The sequence below is a fragment of the Mchenga conophoros genome, linkage group LG1 (genome assembly GCF_057382185.1).
Source record: "Mchenga conophoros isolate Kocher_MC1m ecotype Shallow Benthic linkage group LG1, M_conophoros_male_GT1.1, whole genome shotgun sequence".
Classification (NCBI taxonomy): domain Eukaryota; kingdom Metazoa; phylum Chordata; class Actinopteri; order Cichliformes; family Cichlidae; genus Mchenga; species Mchenga conophoros.
This window is the reverse complement of record NC_140526.1, coordinates 19,772,396-19,787,463: the sequence shown is the minus strand read 5'-3', so window position 1 is coordinate 19,787,463 and position 15,068 is coordinate 19,772,396. Positions and strand designations below refer to the sequence as shown.

The following is a 15,068-nucleotide window of genomic DNA, read 5'->3' as shown; positions in this document are numbered from 1 at the left end:
TCTGTTAGATCGGACCACAGGAGCCGGCCATTGTTCCACATAAGAGCTGCAGTTTTGAAGGCGCTCTGACCAAGTCACAATTTGGTCCTTCTCAAACTTGCTCAAATCCTTCTAACATCAACCTTGAGGTTTTCACTTGCTCCCAAATACATCCCGTACACTAACTCGCGCCGTGGTGACGAGAGAATCAGGTACAGCAATATGCAAGTAATGGAATGCAGCCAGTATGCAGAAAAAAGGTGCTGCTGACTTGGGATCAGCACTCTGTGCTCCTGAGGGCTTCACAAACAGGTTCAGTTGCAGGCATAGAGATGGCATGCACCATATCGCCATCTTGTGTCTGGTTTATGAACTGCTGCTATCTCTTTAAAACACTTTCCGTTTGATTACAGTGTTGATTGGAAAATGAAAAATCTTAATCCTCAAATCGGTGTTTCCTGGTTGGTATATGGTATAATGAGATGGTGGTTATGCATGCCCTCGTATTCTGAGATCGACCATAGACAAAGTCACAAACGCGTTTCTCTCTTTGTTTCTCTCGATGTTACCTCAGGGCCCACAGACCGTCAGCCAGCAGGCCTCCGCCGGGAGGAGGACGACCCAAGCCTGCACCCAAACCCAAGCCCCAGGTGCCCCAGTGCAGAGCTTTGTACGCCTACGATGCTCAGGACACAGACGAGCTCAGCTTCAACACTGACGACGTCATCGACATCATCAAAGAGGGTAAGCGCAGGGCGAAAAAGGCATTCAGGGGCTTATTTGTCATCTATTTTTCATGAGACGCTAATTTAGTCGTGTTTGTCGGCCAGATGTGTCCGGGTGGTGGACAGGACGCCTTCGTGGGAAGCAGGGACTTTTCCCCAACAACTACGTCACCAAGATCTAGGAGCTGCAGGTTTCACAGCACACGGAGGAGAGAACGCTTCATCCCAGCTGACCTTCTCAGAGGAAGGGGCGGAGCTTAGAAGCTTACAGTTGGAGAGAGAAGCACAATGAGACACTTCCTCCACTTTACTGCCTTAGAGTACACGAATGTAACTCCCGGTTACACCAGCAGACTAAAAGATCATCGAGCTTGAAATGAGGCTCTAAAGACAAAGAAGACTGTTTGACCCCAGGGTCTGATTTCTTTTCCCTTCACAGTCCCTCTGAGTACTGAACAAAACTATTTATTGTATTTATAGCTTCTGTGTTCTCCTTACTGTCATTTATATCTTGCTGAGGACTTTTAGCTCAAAACATTTTTGAAGCGCTGGAATGAAATCTGCTAAATCTGTGGGACCAGGCTGTGATTTTTACTCTCAACACGTTGTTTTGTTTAGCTTGTTTTAGATGAAGGTTTGATTGCCGAAGCAAACGTGGATGTGTCCGTGTCAAAAATGAAGTGACTGCTGTTTTACCAGGAAATATTTATTTTTGGTGCAAAACTGTAACTACTTTCCAGGAACACATATTCATTAAATCGCCACACTGTGATTTCTAATGATTAGAAATACCAAAGCAATACCCAAACCAGTCAAAGGGCAGTGTAGTAAAGTGGTTAATCACTATGTCTTTGCTTTTCTAGCACACCAGTATATTAGACTAACAGTAGAGGCCATGTATACTGTAACCTGAGCATGCTGTCTGCGGTCTATTAGCACTTTATTAGCACCGGTACTACCTTGGACACAGACATCGTTCATGCCACAGCCAGTAAGTCAAGTTGATGAAGGACAAGTTGCCAAGATAGCAATAAGTCGCTTTGGTAATTAATTTGTTTACATTAAATGTTAAAAACAGGCATTTTAGATCTGATTCTGTATATGTGTTCATATGTAGGAGGATGCCTGGTGCTGGTTAGAATTTAAATTAAATATTTTTTTGTTTTGTATTTTCTCTGAAGGATTTTAACATGCTGGTTTTCATCTGCCTTTGTTGCTCACAGATCTGCTTTATTTCCTGTTCCGCTCGGTGTGGTTACTATCACAGATCACGGTGAACGGATTTTTGTTTCGTCAAGTGCACCGATTTGCTTTTAGGTGAATTTGTTGCCATTTTTCCCTGTGGCGCTGCAAACTATTTAACTTGTGCTCGACTGTTTCTGCACATCTTTTTGCACTGCTTTCATTACTTACACATTCCTTTTTTTCCCAAATAAAATAACCACATTATACTCTGGTCAGTGACAACTGCTGGGACTTCTGTCATAAAACCTCTGCATCATGAAATATAGTTTGAACAGATGGTGGAAAGTATCCTTGTGCAATACACAACAGTAGATCAGTCCTTTAATAAAGCATGTAATACTGCATATTTAACTGCTTTGGTTTGTTTTATTGTCAAAGAGGCTTTCATGTTGTTTACATCAAATTCTGACCCTGCCATCAGAATCTCACAGCAGATGTTTTTCCAATCTTCAGTTCTGTAAATATTTGGTGAACCTGTGCGATTTGAAGGCTGAGTTTCCTGTTCTTAGCTGACAGGAGTGACACCCACTCCTTAAGGTCAGACGTTTCTACATTCATAGATACTTTTCTTCATACTTTGGATTAGTTTGATTAGTTTTCACTTAATGATGCCTTTCTATCAGCACAAAGCAGTCTGGTCATCGAGACATTCTCTGGTGTCAACAAGGTATTTTCTGTAAATTTTAGAAATTGGTACTCAGACCTGGACCGTCTGTCACCAACATGCACGCCACATTCAAAGTCACTTAAATAACTTTTATTTTTCATTCTGATGCTCAGTTTGAAAGTCAGCAGGTCTCATCTTGGCCTTGTCCACATGCCTAAATGCACTGGGTGCTGCTGTGTGTTTGGTGATTAGATATTTGCATTAATGAGCAGTTGAATGGTGTACCTAATGAAGACCTGGAGGGTAAATGTAGTGATGTGTATGCCTTTTTTAAAAGTAAATGTCTAAGCTGCAGATTTAACTGTTCAGTAATTTTTTACCAAAATCTATGTTTAAATTGTGACTGTTTTCTAAAGATTGTCTCTCAGCCCAGCTTTACAGGTACAAGAGACTTTTACCTTGAAATAGTTTTACTCAGCTGAAACAGAAAAAAATGTATCTGTGCTGGCAGGAACATTTCCTACTTATGTCTTCTACATTGTTTTTATTGAGGAGGATCTGTCACACCCTCCACTGTGCAGCTGCACTCAGGGCCACAGCTTTGCTGGAAGACTGCGTTTCATTTCCACCTTGTGGCTACAATCGGTACTGCAACATTTTGAATAGTTGACCTTTAACATTTATGTTATCTGAGAAACGTCTTCTTTTATCGGTTGTGATAAATGCGTTTATCTTCTTTAGACACTAGTAGTTTTTAATCACATTCATTTTAACTATGGACCATTTCGAAAAACTGACTAGACTTGCTCAGTTTCTTCTGTCTTTTTGCTTTAACAAAATAACAATTTCCTAAATGGAATCACCTCACTCACCTGGTCCATAACAGACTTTCTAATTATTTATATCAACTTATTAAAACCAGAACAGCACTGATTAGAGAAAAATGATTGATTAAAATGATCTTACATTAATTTATTATTTGAAAATAGAAGTCCTTTTTAATAATACAATAAATAATGACAATAACGAGAAAGAATAAACTTGATATCATCTACATGTTCTCGATCTAAGGCTTTCTGAGATTACATATCACAAAAACGTCTGGAGGTCAAGCACTAGGAAAGTTTGGAAACTGCACATCTATTCTATCTATATCTATCGCATCAGATTAATATATAATGAGATTAGTAAAGAGTAAATGTGCCTGTAGTAATAGTGATCATTTTCTATATCTGACTGATTTTTGTACATTTGTGTATTTATTTAACCCAAAGATGAAGTTTGGGAAGTCAGGTCTGTAAATTTGTGCTTTTATGTTGGTTTTTCTCCAATATAAAAGATTTAAGCTTTTACATGATCTTTAAGCCAATGCAAATTTAATGACAGATAAGCATGTACTATGAAAGCCAGTGAGAAACTCGCATGTCTGATGAATCAGAAAAACGCCAAAGAAACGACACAATTAAGTTATCCAAGTTTATTAATATCATTTTTTAAAACTAATAGAAATCCCACAGAATATGATCCTGGTGCCTTTAAGTCAATGAATGCATGGCTACCTGCTTTAAGTACTGCATTTCAACACTCCATTCAAAATTGTAATTTTTCAGTTTTTACTATTCGTCAGAGTGGAAATACATGGCCTCAGCACACTGTCATATTCACTACGGTCCTCCTACCCTTTTCTCTCTTGTGCAAGTCTATGCGAGTGAGTTAGTCGACAGCATTAGTGTTTTTTTCTTTTCTTTTCTCAGCGGCCAAAGCAGACGCCGCTGCTCAACTACAGAGAGACAAAAAAGGGAGGGTGGGTGAAATGGTTCGACGTGTGAGAATAAACAGTAAATATTCATCTCCGATTGAGCTGTGTATTTCCCTCTGAGCACACACGCACGCGCGCACACATATACACACAGGAAATCAACGCCACTGCCAGTTTCAAATTGACAAAATGATCCCAGGTTGCGGGGTCGTGCGTCGACCTGAGATCACCTCACATAAACCTAGCGTCCGCAGGCCCATCTGCAGGAAGGAACCCCAAACAGAATGAAGAAAAGATTCACAGCAGATCCCGACAATCGTTCGGTTTAGAAAGAACAGTCAAAGAGAGGGAGGTGACATTCTTTTTTCTTTGTCCTCTAAAATACATCGGATGGTGGCGGTAACGGTGTTGTAGTCAAAATGAAGGTGCTGGAAAACGGGGGAAGGGGCGGGTGGTGTAATCGTAGCAAAGCGTGTGCATATTCTGGGAGTGAGGTGAACATCTGAGTTTATTTCCACTCTAGAAATACTGGGTGTGCACTAATACAGCAGCTGATCTGTTAACATAGTTCCCTAGTTAGGAATGTCTTGATTTACTTAAAAAAAAAAAGAAAAGAAAGGAAAGGAAAAAAAAAACATCTCTCACTAACAATCCACATCTTCTAAACATAAACTAATCAATGATACAATGATTGGTAAAATGAATCCTGCAATGTTGGTTTTGTTTTTTGTTGTTTTTCTTTTTTTTTCCTTAACTGGAGGTTGACATTCTATTCTAGTAAAGCGAGGCATTGGGTTTACAGAAATGCATCTTTACTAGAGCAGCTATCCTCACCTGCAACTTGTTAGGCCGTTTCGAGCCCACGTTATATGTGCAAAGAAATGCATTGCGAGGAAACATGCAGAGAAACAGAACGCAAATGACACTTGAGGAAACGATCAAAAAAGCTACATAAAAGCTTTATAAATACAATAAAATCTTAAACCCTTAATGGAGAATTCTAGCTGTTGTAGTAACATGTGATAGCTGGCACTCTAGGCTCAATGCTTTTATTTTTTTCTCTGTCAGATGTCTTTTTTTTTTAATATCCTTGCAGTAGAGCTGCTGCAGGGGTAATTCATGCCATCTTTGGTTGACTGCAGTACTGAAGAGAAATTAATATGATCTCAAAATAAATTTTTAACAAAAGGGTTGTTAGAAAAGAAAAAGGGGGAAAAAAAAAACAGCATCAACTCTCAGCAGACAACTGCGCCTCAATGTCCACTCTGCAGATGGGGCACTTCTTATTGGTGAGGAGCCACTGATCCACACACAGCTGATGGAAGAGGTGCATACACGGTAGGCGTCTGGAGGGGAAACAGAGGAGAGAGACGTGAGACAAAGAAATAGATTAAGCAGGCTTTCCCTTTCCCTATCTTGTCTTCCTTCTCCCCAACCCGTCGCCCCTCCCTGAGCCTGGTTCTGCCGGAGGTTTCTTTCTGTTAAAAGGAAGTTTTTCCTTCCCACTGTTGCCAAAGTGCTTGTTCACAGGGGGCCATATGATTGTTGGGTTTTTCTCTGTATGTATTATTGTAAGGTCTACCTTAAAATATAAAGTGCCTTGTTGTGATTCGGCACTGTATAAATAAAATTGAATGGAATATTAACATGCATGATACAGCAGCACTGCCTGATCATGAGCTTAATTAAAATATAGTTTTGGGGTTTTTTTTAAAATCCGATGAAAACAGCGAAACCTATTTCAAAAACAGAAACGATTGCACTACTTTGTCTACTAAAATCTTTGTTTATGGTCACGTGCAAAAGCCAGGAAATCTGTCTGTTTAAATCTATAAACTATATTAATATTATTCTGAATTCATGCATTTATACTCAAATAACTGAAAGTCAGAAATAAACATTCAACCACTAAAATATTTTTTCTGTTCAGGATGCAAGTAAATAACACATTTTAAAAACATTTTTTCTCATTTTGTAAAAATTTAACTTGATGGATAACAACAATAATTATAATTTAGCCTATTAAAAATATCTTTTTGATTAAAGAGCATGTGAATATCAGTGAATTAACCATTACAGAAACAGAAATAATGATTTTGGTAATTACAGTTCTGTTTATTTGGCATAAATGTTATACTGAGTGGTGATATTAATAAACTTGCTAAGCACTATGTTACTGTTCAGCTATTTTAAATGATCACCAGTGCACCGAATCCACAGCTAACAACAGGCCCCAAAAACAAAGCTTTCAAAACCCAACATCTTTAGTTAATCAAAGACTGAAATTGTTGTTTTCTGTCACATTAAGTCTTAAACCACTGTTGTGAGTAAAATACAAGCTGTATCAAAACCACCGACTCCCAGCCGGGGCTACCCTAACCCAACAAAATCCAGTGGATAAGCTATACAAACATACAGCTGAGTTATTGGTACATTAAAATGTCATTAAGGTTAAATTAACATTAAAATGGCTCAAAAAGTGAATAAGTTGTATTCTGTAGAAGCTGCATAAAAACAGCTCAAATGAATGAAACTGCTGCATGCTGGTACCCTCAATGCAGAGATGGGTTTAAATACAACAACAGCTGAAAGAAGTCAGGAAATGGCTGAAATAGTGAGCTAACAGCTGTAACAGTTGTCCAGGGCGCACCCTGCCTCTCGACCTACGACAGCTGGGGATAGGCTCCAAAAAACAGAGTTAAGTATATTTTACAATGTCAGACACTGTCAATGAGGAAGTTTTTGATTTGACCGGATAAAAGTGCCTTTAAACACTTGAGTCCATCGTATAATTCATATATTTAAGTTTTCATCTGTATTCCTTACAAACAGAGCTGCCATCTGCTTTCTCCAATTAGGGAAACACTGATTTTAAAACACAGTTTAAATGTAAGAATAAAGACTAAATGTTGTTAGTGAGTAACAATAATTAAGGGATTCGCAATTTGTAGTGCACGTAAAGAAAACAGAAAAACATTTAATTTTTCAGTTTCTCTTAAACCAACAGGGGGCAGAAAATCCTCTTTAAAAGAAATACTTGAGTGAGTGCCAAAACGCAGCACCATGAGGCTTGTAATTTTAAGGCTCTTTGGGATTTTCTGCTGATTACTTTAATGCCTCTGGGTCTTTTTTTTTTTTTGACATCCTATGAGACAATGTGAAACGGCTAAACTACACCTGCTATCCCACCTGTCTCCGTCACACCCTTGAAAGCGTAATTGAACACACAAAACCGAGCGCGGCGAGCGGGACGAACACCCAGGAGGCGAGACATTTACCTGACATCCTCCCCCTCCTCCAGTATTGACAGGCAGATGGTGCATTTCTCCTCTGTGTCTTCATCTGCCCCCTCGTCTTCGTCTTGCTTACCGTGCAGCTTTCTCTGTTTGTGAGAAACGTTTGTTTTTGATGAGCAGTGTCGATCAACAACTGCTATTACAGATGGTTAAACAAAATCCTATGAATTCAAACACAAGCTACTCAATTAAAACACTGTAGTAAGATTAGAAGTATGTATTAAGTTTGTATTTAAAAAAAAAAAAAAACAAGTGATATTTTTCCGATAAAGAGGTAACTATGTTTACAACAATACATTAGATTTGGGGACAGAGAGAATGGTCATTTTGTCCTGAAACAGAAAAATGTTTTTTAATCAAATCAAAATGATTCAAATCAAAGTAATTAGCCGAATTCCCTGGCCCCCAAGACTAACACTAACATCTACTGTACATGTGAGCAGAGACATGTTTCCAAATTGATTTGTTCATTATTTCTCACCGATTCTGGGTCTGCGTGCATATTTTTCCCAATAGATGCCCAAGCTTCAGGGGTTAACTGTTGGTCAATGTCTCTCTCCAACACCTTCTGTATTGGGTGGCAGGGTGTTAGATTGCTTATTTAGATACATTTGGAAACCTCTACGGAAACTTTGCCCCAACAGATATCGTCACAGCTGCAAATCTCTGGTAAAAGACACTACAGTGTTTTTCTAAATGCTGGCAAAACATCAGATGTTTGAAATGAGCACAAAAGACCACTGCGCACTCTGTCCCAGAGGCAACTGCAGCATACATTCACAACTATAGACAGCAGCTTCAAAATCTGTAAGCACATTATATATTTATTACAACACACACACTCTGACAGGTCCTCACCTTTTTGTACTTGTGTGGGTAAGTGCACCTCTCTATGGTTCCCTGAGAGGCTCCTCGGTTCACAGTCCCCAGTCTCTCCTCTAAATGCAGCAGGTCCTGATTGGAGGGGGAAAAAGCTGACATTTTCTGTACAAACTGACATTTTTCTTCATGGAGAGGCTTTACCAGCTGTTCGATTAATCAATTAAGCAGATAAAGCCTTTGACTAAATGGGTTTCCAAGTAGTCATCGAAAGTCAGATTAATATTTCTAAATCAAGCCAATGGTTTATGCAGTGTCAGCAGGACAGCTGTGGTTACCTACTGAGCCACTCACTGTGCTTGTTGGCTTGTTGAATTGCGTGACTTGGCAAATAAATTCAACTCACTGAGGCAGACGGCTCTGTGAGAAGAAGCTTTCACGTCACGGCTGACAGACACGTGTTCTGGGAGCAATTTTTTCAGGTTAAAGGTTGCTCATGAACATTTGGCCACACCGAGCTCAGAGGTCAATTCACCATTTTGAGACTGTGAGTTGGGGTTGCAGTGTGAGAAGCTCAAAACGGGAACTATTTTCTTTCTATTAAACCACATTCACCACCAAAGACGACGTGTACCGAGCTAACGTTACAGCTCGTTGTGAAGACGAGCGTTACAGCTACAGTTATGAAGACGCTATTGATCTTTACATCCTACCCCGATGTCACAAGTATGAACCTGCCAAAGTTAGACGCACTCCTTTTTCTTGCGGTGATGTGGTTGATGGGTACAGTTTTCTTCAGCAGAAAGAAAACAATTCCTATATGAAAAAATGCCAACGTTTGTGGAATTTTCTGAGCAATCATGTGATGATTGCGTGGACATGACGCCACTGGTGAATTTTTCAAATGTACTTATTTGGTGTTTCAGGCCAAATAAGGCAACTGGGATTGAGTTCCTTTTATATTCAATAGGAGGGAAACATTTTAGATAACACTGCAAAACTCAGACTAAAATAATCTGCAGTGAGGTCCATAATTTGTTGCACAACGAAGTGGTTTTTGTAATTTAGCTGCTAAGATTGGATTTTAAAAATCAAACAATCAATATGCCACTGATATGTAGACTTCAACCTTTAAGCTGAGGGGTTTTATGATCATTTTAGATGAACCGTTTAAGAATTACAGCAAATTTTATACCAGCTGGTTTGGTCACTTCTAAAGTTCCTTACACCAATGTGGTCCAGTCTTAAATAGAATGAATTCTCTGACCACCTCAACAACCCCAAAAGATCACAGATAGCATTACCGTCTATAATCAACAGATGCTTTCATGAATATAAATACATGTAGGGTTTGGAACAAAGTGCAAACCACTGGTTACAGGAAGAACAGATCAGAAAACACTGCTTATAGAGTTCTGGGGAGAGAAAAAAACTTGTGTACACGTGTATATATAAATATATATGGACAAGACGAAACAAACGAAAATTAACTTGTACTATGGGTAACGATCAAACTACATCATCTGTCAAACCTGAGGCAATGTTATGACACGGGCAAATATAGCTGCCAATGGAACCGGGTTACCAACGATGTGACTGCTGATAAAAGCAGCAGAATTGTGAAGTACAGGGCAACACATTCTGCTCAGATTAAGACAAATGCTACCAAGCTAATCAGATAAAAAAAACATATTTATCAACGTGTCAGAGCACTCCTTACATTGTGGTACATCTTATCTCCTGACAAACACTGAAGGTGGCAGCAATAAAGGGCTGGTAGACTGTCTCAAATTAACCAACAAGGCATTTGATGATGTCCACAAGTTCATCCAGGAATTGAAAACTAATGAATATAAATTTATGTTATTTCATCAAAAAACAAATTTTCAGATGCTGAAAATGTGGGACAATCACAAACTGTGATGCCGTTTGATTTAAAATCCACTGTGGTGGTGTAAAGAGGCAAAACTACAACACTTAAGGACCTAAATGTAGATGTGCAACAGGCCTCAGTGAATCTGATTTTGGTTAATCTGTCTCTGCACTGTTTATTAAACGCTAAAAACTTTCCTTGCACAAACTTCCACTAAAACACCGTCTCCCTTCTTTTTCCTGCGACAGCAGCATTCATCCGATTCCAGCGTGCATTTTCAATAAAAACAAACCAACACTGACGCCATGACAGGATCACAATAATGCTGAGTCATGCGGAGATGAGTCAAGCCATTTTAAAATTTATAGTAACAGACAACCGTGATGAACGAAACAGTAACTCGTACTCGTGTTTTGACCCAACTGTCCTCAGGCTTATACATTTACAAACAGTACTCACCTCATAATTTCTTCCGAAGCCAGTAATTCTAGATGAGATGTACCTAATGTGCGGGTAGGTCACTTCAGATATGCCAGTGTGCTGCAGGGGAGGAAGTTTCATTAAGTTTAGCCTTAAAATACAAGGAATGCAGTCAGTCACACTGTAATGTGGTCCATGAAGGGTGTTGTGTCAGCTTAGCTTTATTAAAAATAAACAAAACCAACATGTGCTGCTGCCATTTCTAAAACTGAAGCCAAGTTTCAACAAAATAATGTAATTAATTAAAAACTTCTGAAAATGCAGGCACTGCATATGTGTAATGATAAAGGTCACAGATGATAGATTCCTTAATATAATAATAACATCACAACTGTCGGCTATATTTGCGCAGGATGAGAGTCGAGGATTTTTTTGGATTTGTTGAGTGTGCACTCGAAATGGTTGATGAGCCACTATTAATTGCTAATGAATTATTCATGGGTTCACTAAACCATCCTTGAAATAACTGATGTTATAAATAAGGAGCAAACTCCATTAATCGCAGCCAAACTCCATATAAAAGTGATTCATTTTCATGTATGCTAATGGATGCCTGTGTGCTGAGGGTTTCTCACCATGAAGGGGATGGGGAAGTGGTGCAGTCTTGGGGGAGGGTGGTAGTGTGGCAGGTGGGAGTGCAGGTGCCCTGAAGGGAACGGGGCTACGGCTTCGATGCCGAGCTCCCTGTTGACACAAGGCGGTGAGTCATTATTACATCAAACCACATCAATCCAAATAATCATGTAAGTGCAGTCACATTAAATATCTATAATACTGTTTCTAAAGGGTACTTCACTTCATGGGCATTCAGTTTATTTAACATAGAAAAATAACTTCAGTTTGTGACATGATAGGAAAGACTAAAAAAAATAAATAAGTTGTGACACTGAGATGGGTCTCCATGTTTCTTCTTTGCTTTCTTTTTGGTAGTTATGAAATCTAGGAATCACTGGATTAGCTAGTATGAAACTTACACATTACACACATTACACTCCTGATGATACTGACCATGCTGTTCTCTGCTCAGGCTGGCGAGGATGGGAAGACATAGTTTGTGGCACATGAATGTGGTGCCCATGGCCGTAGTTGGGGTGCATTCTGTGGGGGTGTGGAGGAGGACGCTCGTGTGCTCGTCTGGAAAGACAGGAAAATACATGTTCAGCAAAGAAAAGCCATCAATTATGTAAGTTTAGCCTGCACTGGTACTCACGTGGGGTGCTGCATCATCCTGCGCCTCTGAACCTCCATCCTATACATGTGCGGCAGGGTCTGGTGGTCCGCAGGGAGATGTTGGGCCAGCTGGGCACTTGAATTAGTGAGGTGGTGGGTGGACAGAGACGGGGGAGGGGCGGGCGGCACGGCGTGGCCTGGCGGGTGGGATGACAGAGGTGCATGAAAGGTGTGGGGAATGAGAAATTCACCTTGTGCTGGGGTCTGAGGTGTAAGCTGGGGGTTCCCATGGGAATGAGGACAGGCGGAAGAGGACTGATGATGCAGTGAACGTGTTAGAGGGCCATCTGGGTTTGACAAGAGATAAAGGGGAAAAGTTAAGACTGTCAAATTATGCAAGGATCTTCGTGTTAAAAAAAAAAAAAGAACAAATAAATGCAGATATCTTCCGTTTCCAACCTACTCCAATCACAAGTCTAATAGTTGATGGAAAATTATCACTTTAAAATAAAATTATATATACCCAGTATGGCAGAAAGGTTCAGCTTCTCATCTGTCTAAAACAAGATATTTAGCTCCCTACAGTTTTCTTATCGGCTCGCCCTCAAAATCAGTTTGAATACGAGGTTGCTATGGAGCTACTGCGCTCGCAACCAGCAAAGGACATCCCGTGTCTATGACCTATCAAGCCAAGGGACTAAAACCTTTTTAAAGTCAACTATTTAAAACATTGTGAGGCCTGAGCCTTGGACTCATGGGATTTACTTGTTCACATGCTGACCTCACCATTCGAAACTTTTGCTATGTTTAATACAAGCACCAGTTATCCATCCACTTTCTGCCACTCAAGCAGGTCCAGATTGCAGGGTCAGCAGTCTAAGATGAGACACCCAGCCCTCCCTCAGCCCAGCCCTCCCCCAGTTCTTGTGGTGTGGGTGGAGACCAAGACATTCCCAAGTTAGCTGAGATATGAAATCTCTCTAGCATTTCCTTGGTCTGCCCCCGGGCCTCCGTCATTTGAAAGGTCAAATACCTGGACCAAGTGGCTCCTTTCTGTGTGGAGGAGTAGCTGCTCTAATCTGAGCTCCTCACCCTATCACTAAAAAGAAATCCATACAATTTGGAGTAGATCATTTCCACTGCTTACATCTTATATCTCATTCTTTCAGTCACTACCCAGAGCTACCTATAGGTGAGAATAAGAACGACCCCTGAACTGACGGTTCTGTCTCTTTACTATAAAAGACTGGTATAGCATTAGGATTGTTTTAACAGTACATTTTAGAATATTATATATGACAGAAAATAAGAAAAAACCCATTATAGGTCCTCTTGGGGCCTTGCCCGTTTCCTGTTTTGAATTTGAATTTGTTAATATTTGTCCACACTGCACTGAAACAGGGAGGGTGGACAAGTAAGGGAAAGGTAAGGAGAGGCACCAGTGACTCTAAATTTTCACGACATCCCCACCAAGAATCCTCATCGCATTGCTTCAGACTAACCAGATACTGGAAAATTTTGAGTAGCAAATTAAGTTTCTCAGCACTGAGCACATTAACCTGTTAGCCAGCACTAGTGTCTGTGAGCGAGCATTGGTTAGTATTATTGCATTGCAAATCTGTTTTCATAGGCAGCAGCAAACATTCAAAATGCATTTTCAAAAGTTTAAAAAGTCTGATGTAATGTACTGCGTTGTACTCACAAGTTGGGTGCATGTAATGTCTGCAGGGCTGGGGCTGTGTTTGCGGCTGGGGCTGAGCCACCATAGGGGAGTTGAATGAGTCCACCACACTTGGCTGACTGGGCCCAGGGGTGGGCTGGGAAACATAAGCAGGGGGCCGTGAGGTGGAACCTGGGCAGCAAGGGTCAAAGGCTGAAGTGCTGCCATGGAAACTCGCCCCGCTGTTTCCACTGCTCCGAACGCTGCTGTTGCTCAGGTCCACTGGCAAAGTTTGCTATGAAAGGAAGACAGACATTTCAGAAAGAATTGGGACCAAATCTGCAGAACACTGAGCTCGTCTTTCTGAGTGAAAAAAAACCCCATCAGGAACCTCTACTTAGCTTTTTCTCCCTCAGTCTCTAACTACAGTGCTGTGAGGAAGTGTTTGAATCCTTAATGACTTCTTTTTTCACATTTTTGTCACACATGTCAATGAAACTTCATTTAAGACAAAGACAAATCAAGTAAATACAAAAAGCAGTTTATAAGATGGTGATTTTGTAGCAAAAGAAATTGCCCCCTAAATCTAATAACTGGTTGTGCCACTCTTAACAGCAACAATTGCCATAAAGTGCTTGCAGCAACTGGCACAGAGTCTTTCAGATCGCCGTGAAGGAACTTTGGTCCGCTCTTCTTTGCAGAATTGTTTTAATTCGGCCACACTGGAGGGTTTTCGTGCATGAACAGTCTGTTTAAGGTCACGCCACAACATCTGAATCAGATTTACGTCCACTCTTTGAGTGGGCCATTCCAAAACCTTCATTTTGTTTTTGTTTCTTCAGCCATTCAGAGGTGGAGTTGCTGGTGTGTTTCTGATCATTATTATGTGTGTTGTTTTTGGTCAGCAGTGGTTTTGCCTTGGAATCCTCACATAAATGCCATTTTTTAACAACTCTCCTTCTTATTGCTGAATCATGAACTCTGACCTTAACTGAAACAAGTGAGGCCCGCAGTTCTAGTTGATTCCAGGGAAGGTTCACCACTGTTCCAAATTTTCTACACGTGTGGACTCAAGTGAACCCTCACTGTAGTTTACTTGAGTCGCAAAGCCTTAAAAATGTCTCTGTAACCCTTTCCAGGCTGAGAGATGTAAATGTAAATCATATGTTCTTGAGATGCTTTGGCGTGACCTTAAACAGGCCGTTCATGCTGGAAAACTCTCCATCGTGGCTGAATTAAAACAAACGGGCCAAAATTCACACCAATGTGAAACACTCACTTCCAGTTATCACAAATACTTGATTGCAATTCTTGCTGCCAATGGTGGCATAACCAGTTATTAGGGTTGAGGGGCAATACGTTTTTTACACGGGGTCACACCTGAAAAGCATTTTATGGACATAAAATGATGATAAACAAAAATTCTGCATTGACTTATTTTTGAGAAGTACTAAA

General features: G+C 40.3%; 2 protein-coding genes across 6 annotated transcripts in view; one reads left to right on the top strand and one right to left on the bottom strand.

Annotated features, from left to right (window-relative positions):
* The window catches only part of myo1ea (myosin IEa), a 49,528-nt gene extending 47,228 nt beyond the window's left edge, over positions 1 to 2,300 (top strand). For both annotated transcript variants that reach the window (XM_085269487.1, XM_085269481.1), the window contains 2 exons: positions 554 to 723; positions 810 to 2,300. In XM_085269487.1, the coding sequence (XP_085125613.1) occupies positions 554 to 723; positions 810 to 886 (247 nt within the window). In that variant the 3' untranslated portion in view covers positions 887 to 2,300. The remainder of the gene's footprint in view (positions 1 to 553; positions 724 to 809) is intronic.
* A 1,718-nt stretch (positions 2,301 to 4,018) lies between these two features.
* Positions 4,019 to 15,068, bottom strand: part of rnf111 (ring finger protein 111) — a 33,204-nt gene continuing 22,154 nt past the window's right edge. For 3 of the 4 annotated variants that reach the window (XM_085269449.1, XM_085269463.1, XM_085269458.1), the window contains 9 exons: positions 13,656 to 13,908; positions 11,994 to 12,300; positions 11,792 to 11,917; positions 11,359 to 11,467; positions 10,763 to 10,843; positions 8,470 to 8,565; positions 8,093 to 8,179; positions 7,594 to 7,697; positions 4,019 to 5,661 (listed from right to left, as the gene is read on the bottom strand). In XM_085269449.1, the coding sequence (XP_085125575.1) occupies positions 5,544 to 5,661; positions 7,594 to 7,697; positions 8,093 to 8,179; positions 8,470 to 8,565; positions 10,763 to 10,843; positions 11,359 to 11,467; positions 11,792 to 11,917; positions 11,994 to 12,300; positions 13,656 to 13,908 (1,281 nt within the window). In that variant the 3' untranslated portion in view covers positions 4,019 to 5,543. The remainder of the gene's footprint in view (positions 5,662 to 7,593; positions 7,698 to 8,092; positions 8,180 to 8,469; positions 8,566 to 10,762; positions 10,844 to 11,358; positions 11,468 to 11,791; positions 11,918 to 11,993; positions 12,301 to 13,655; positions 13,909 to 15,068) is intronic. The other variant, XM_085269470.1, reaches the window with a different exon arrangement.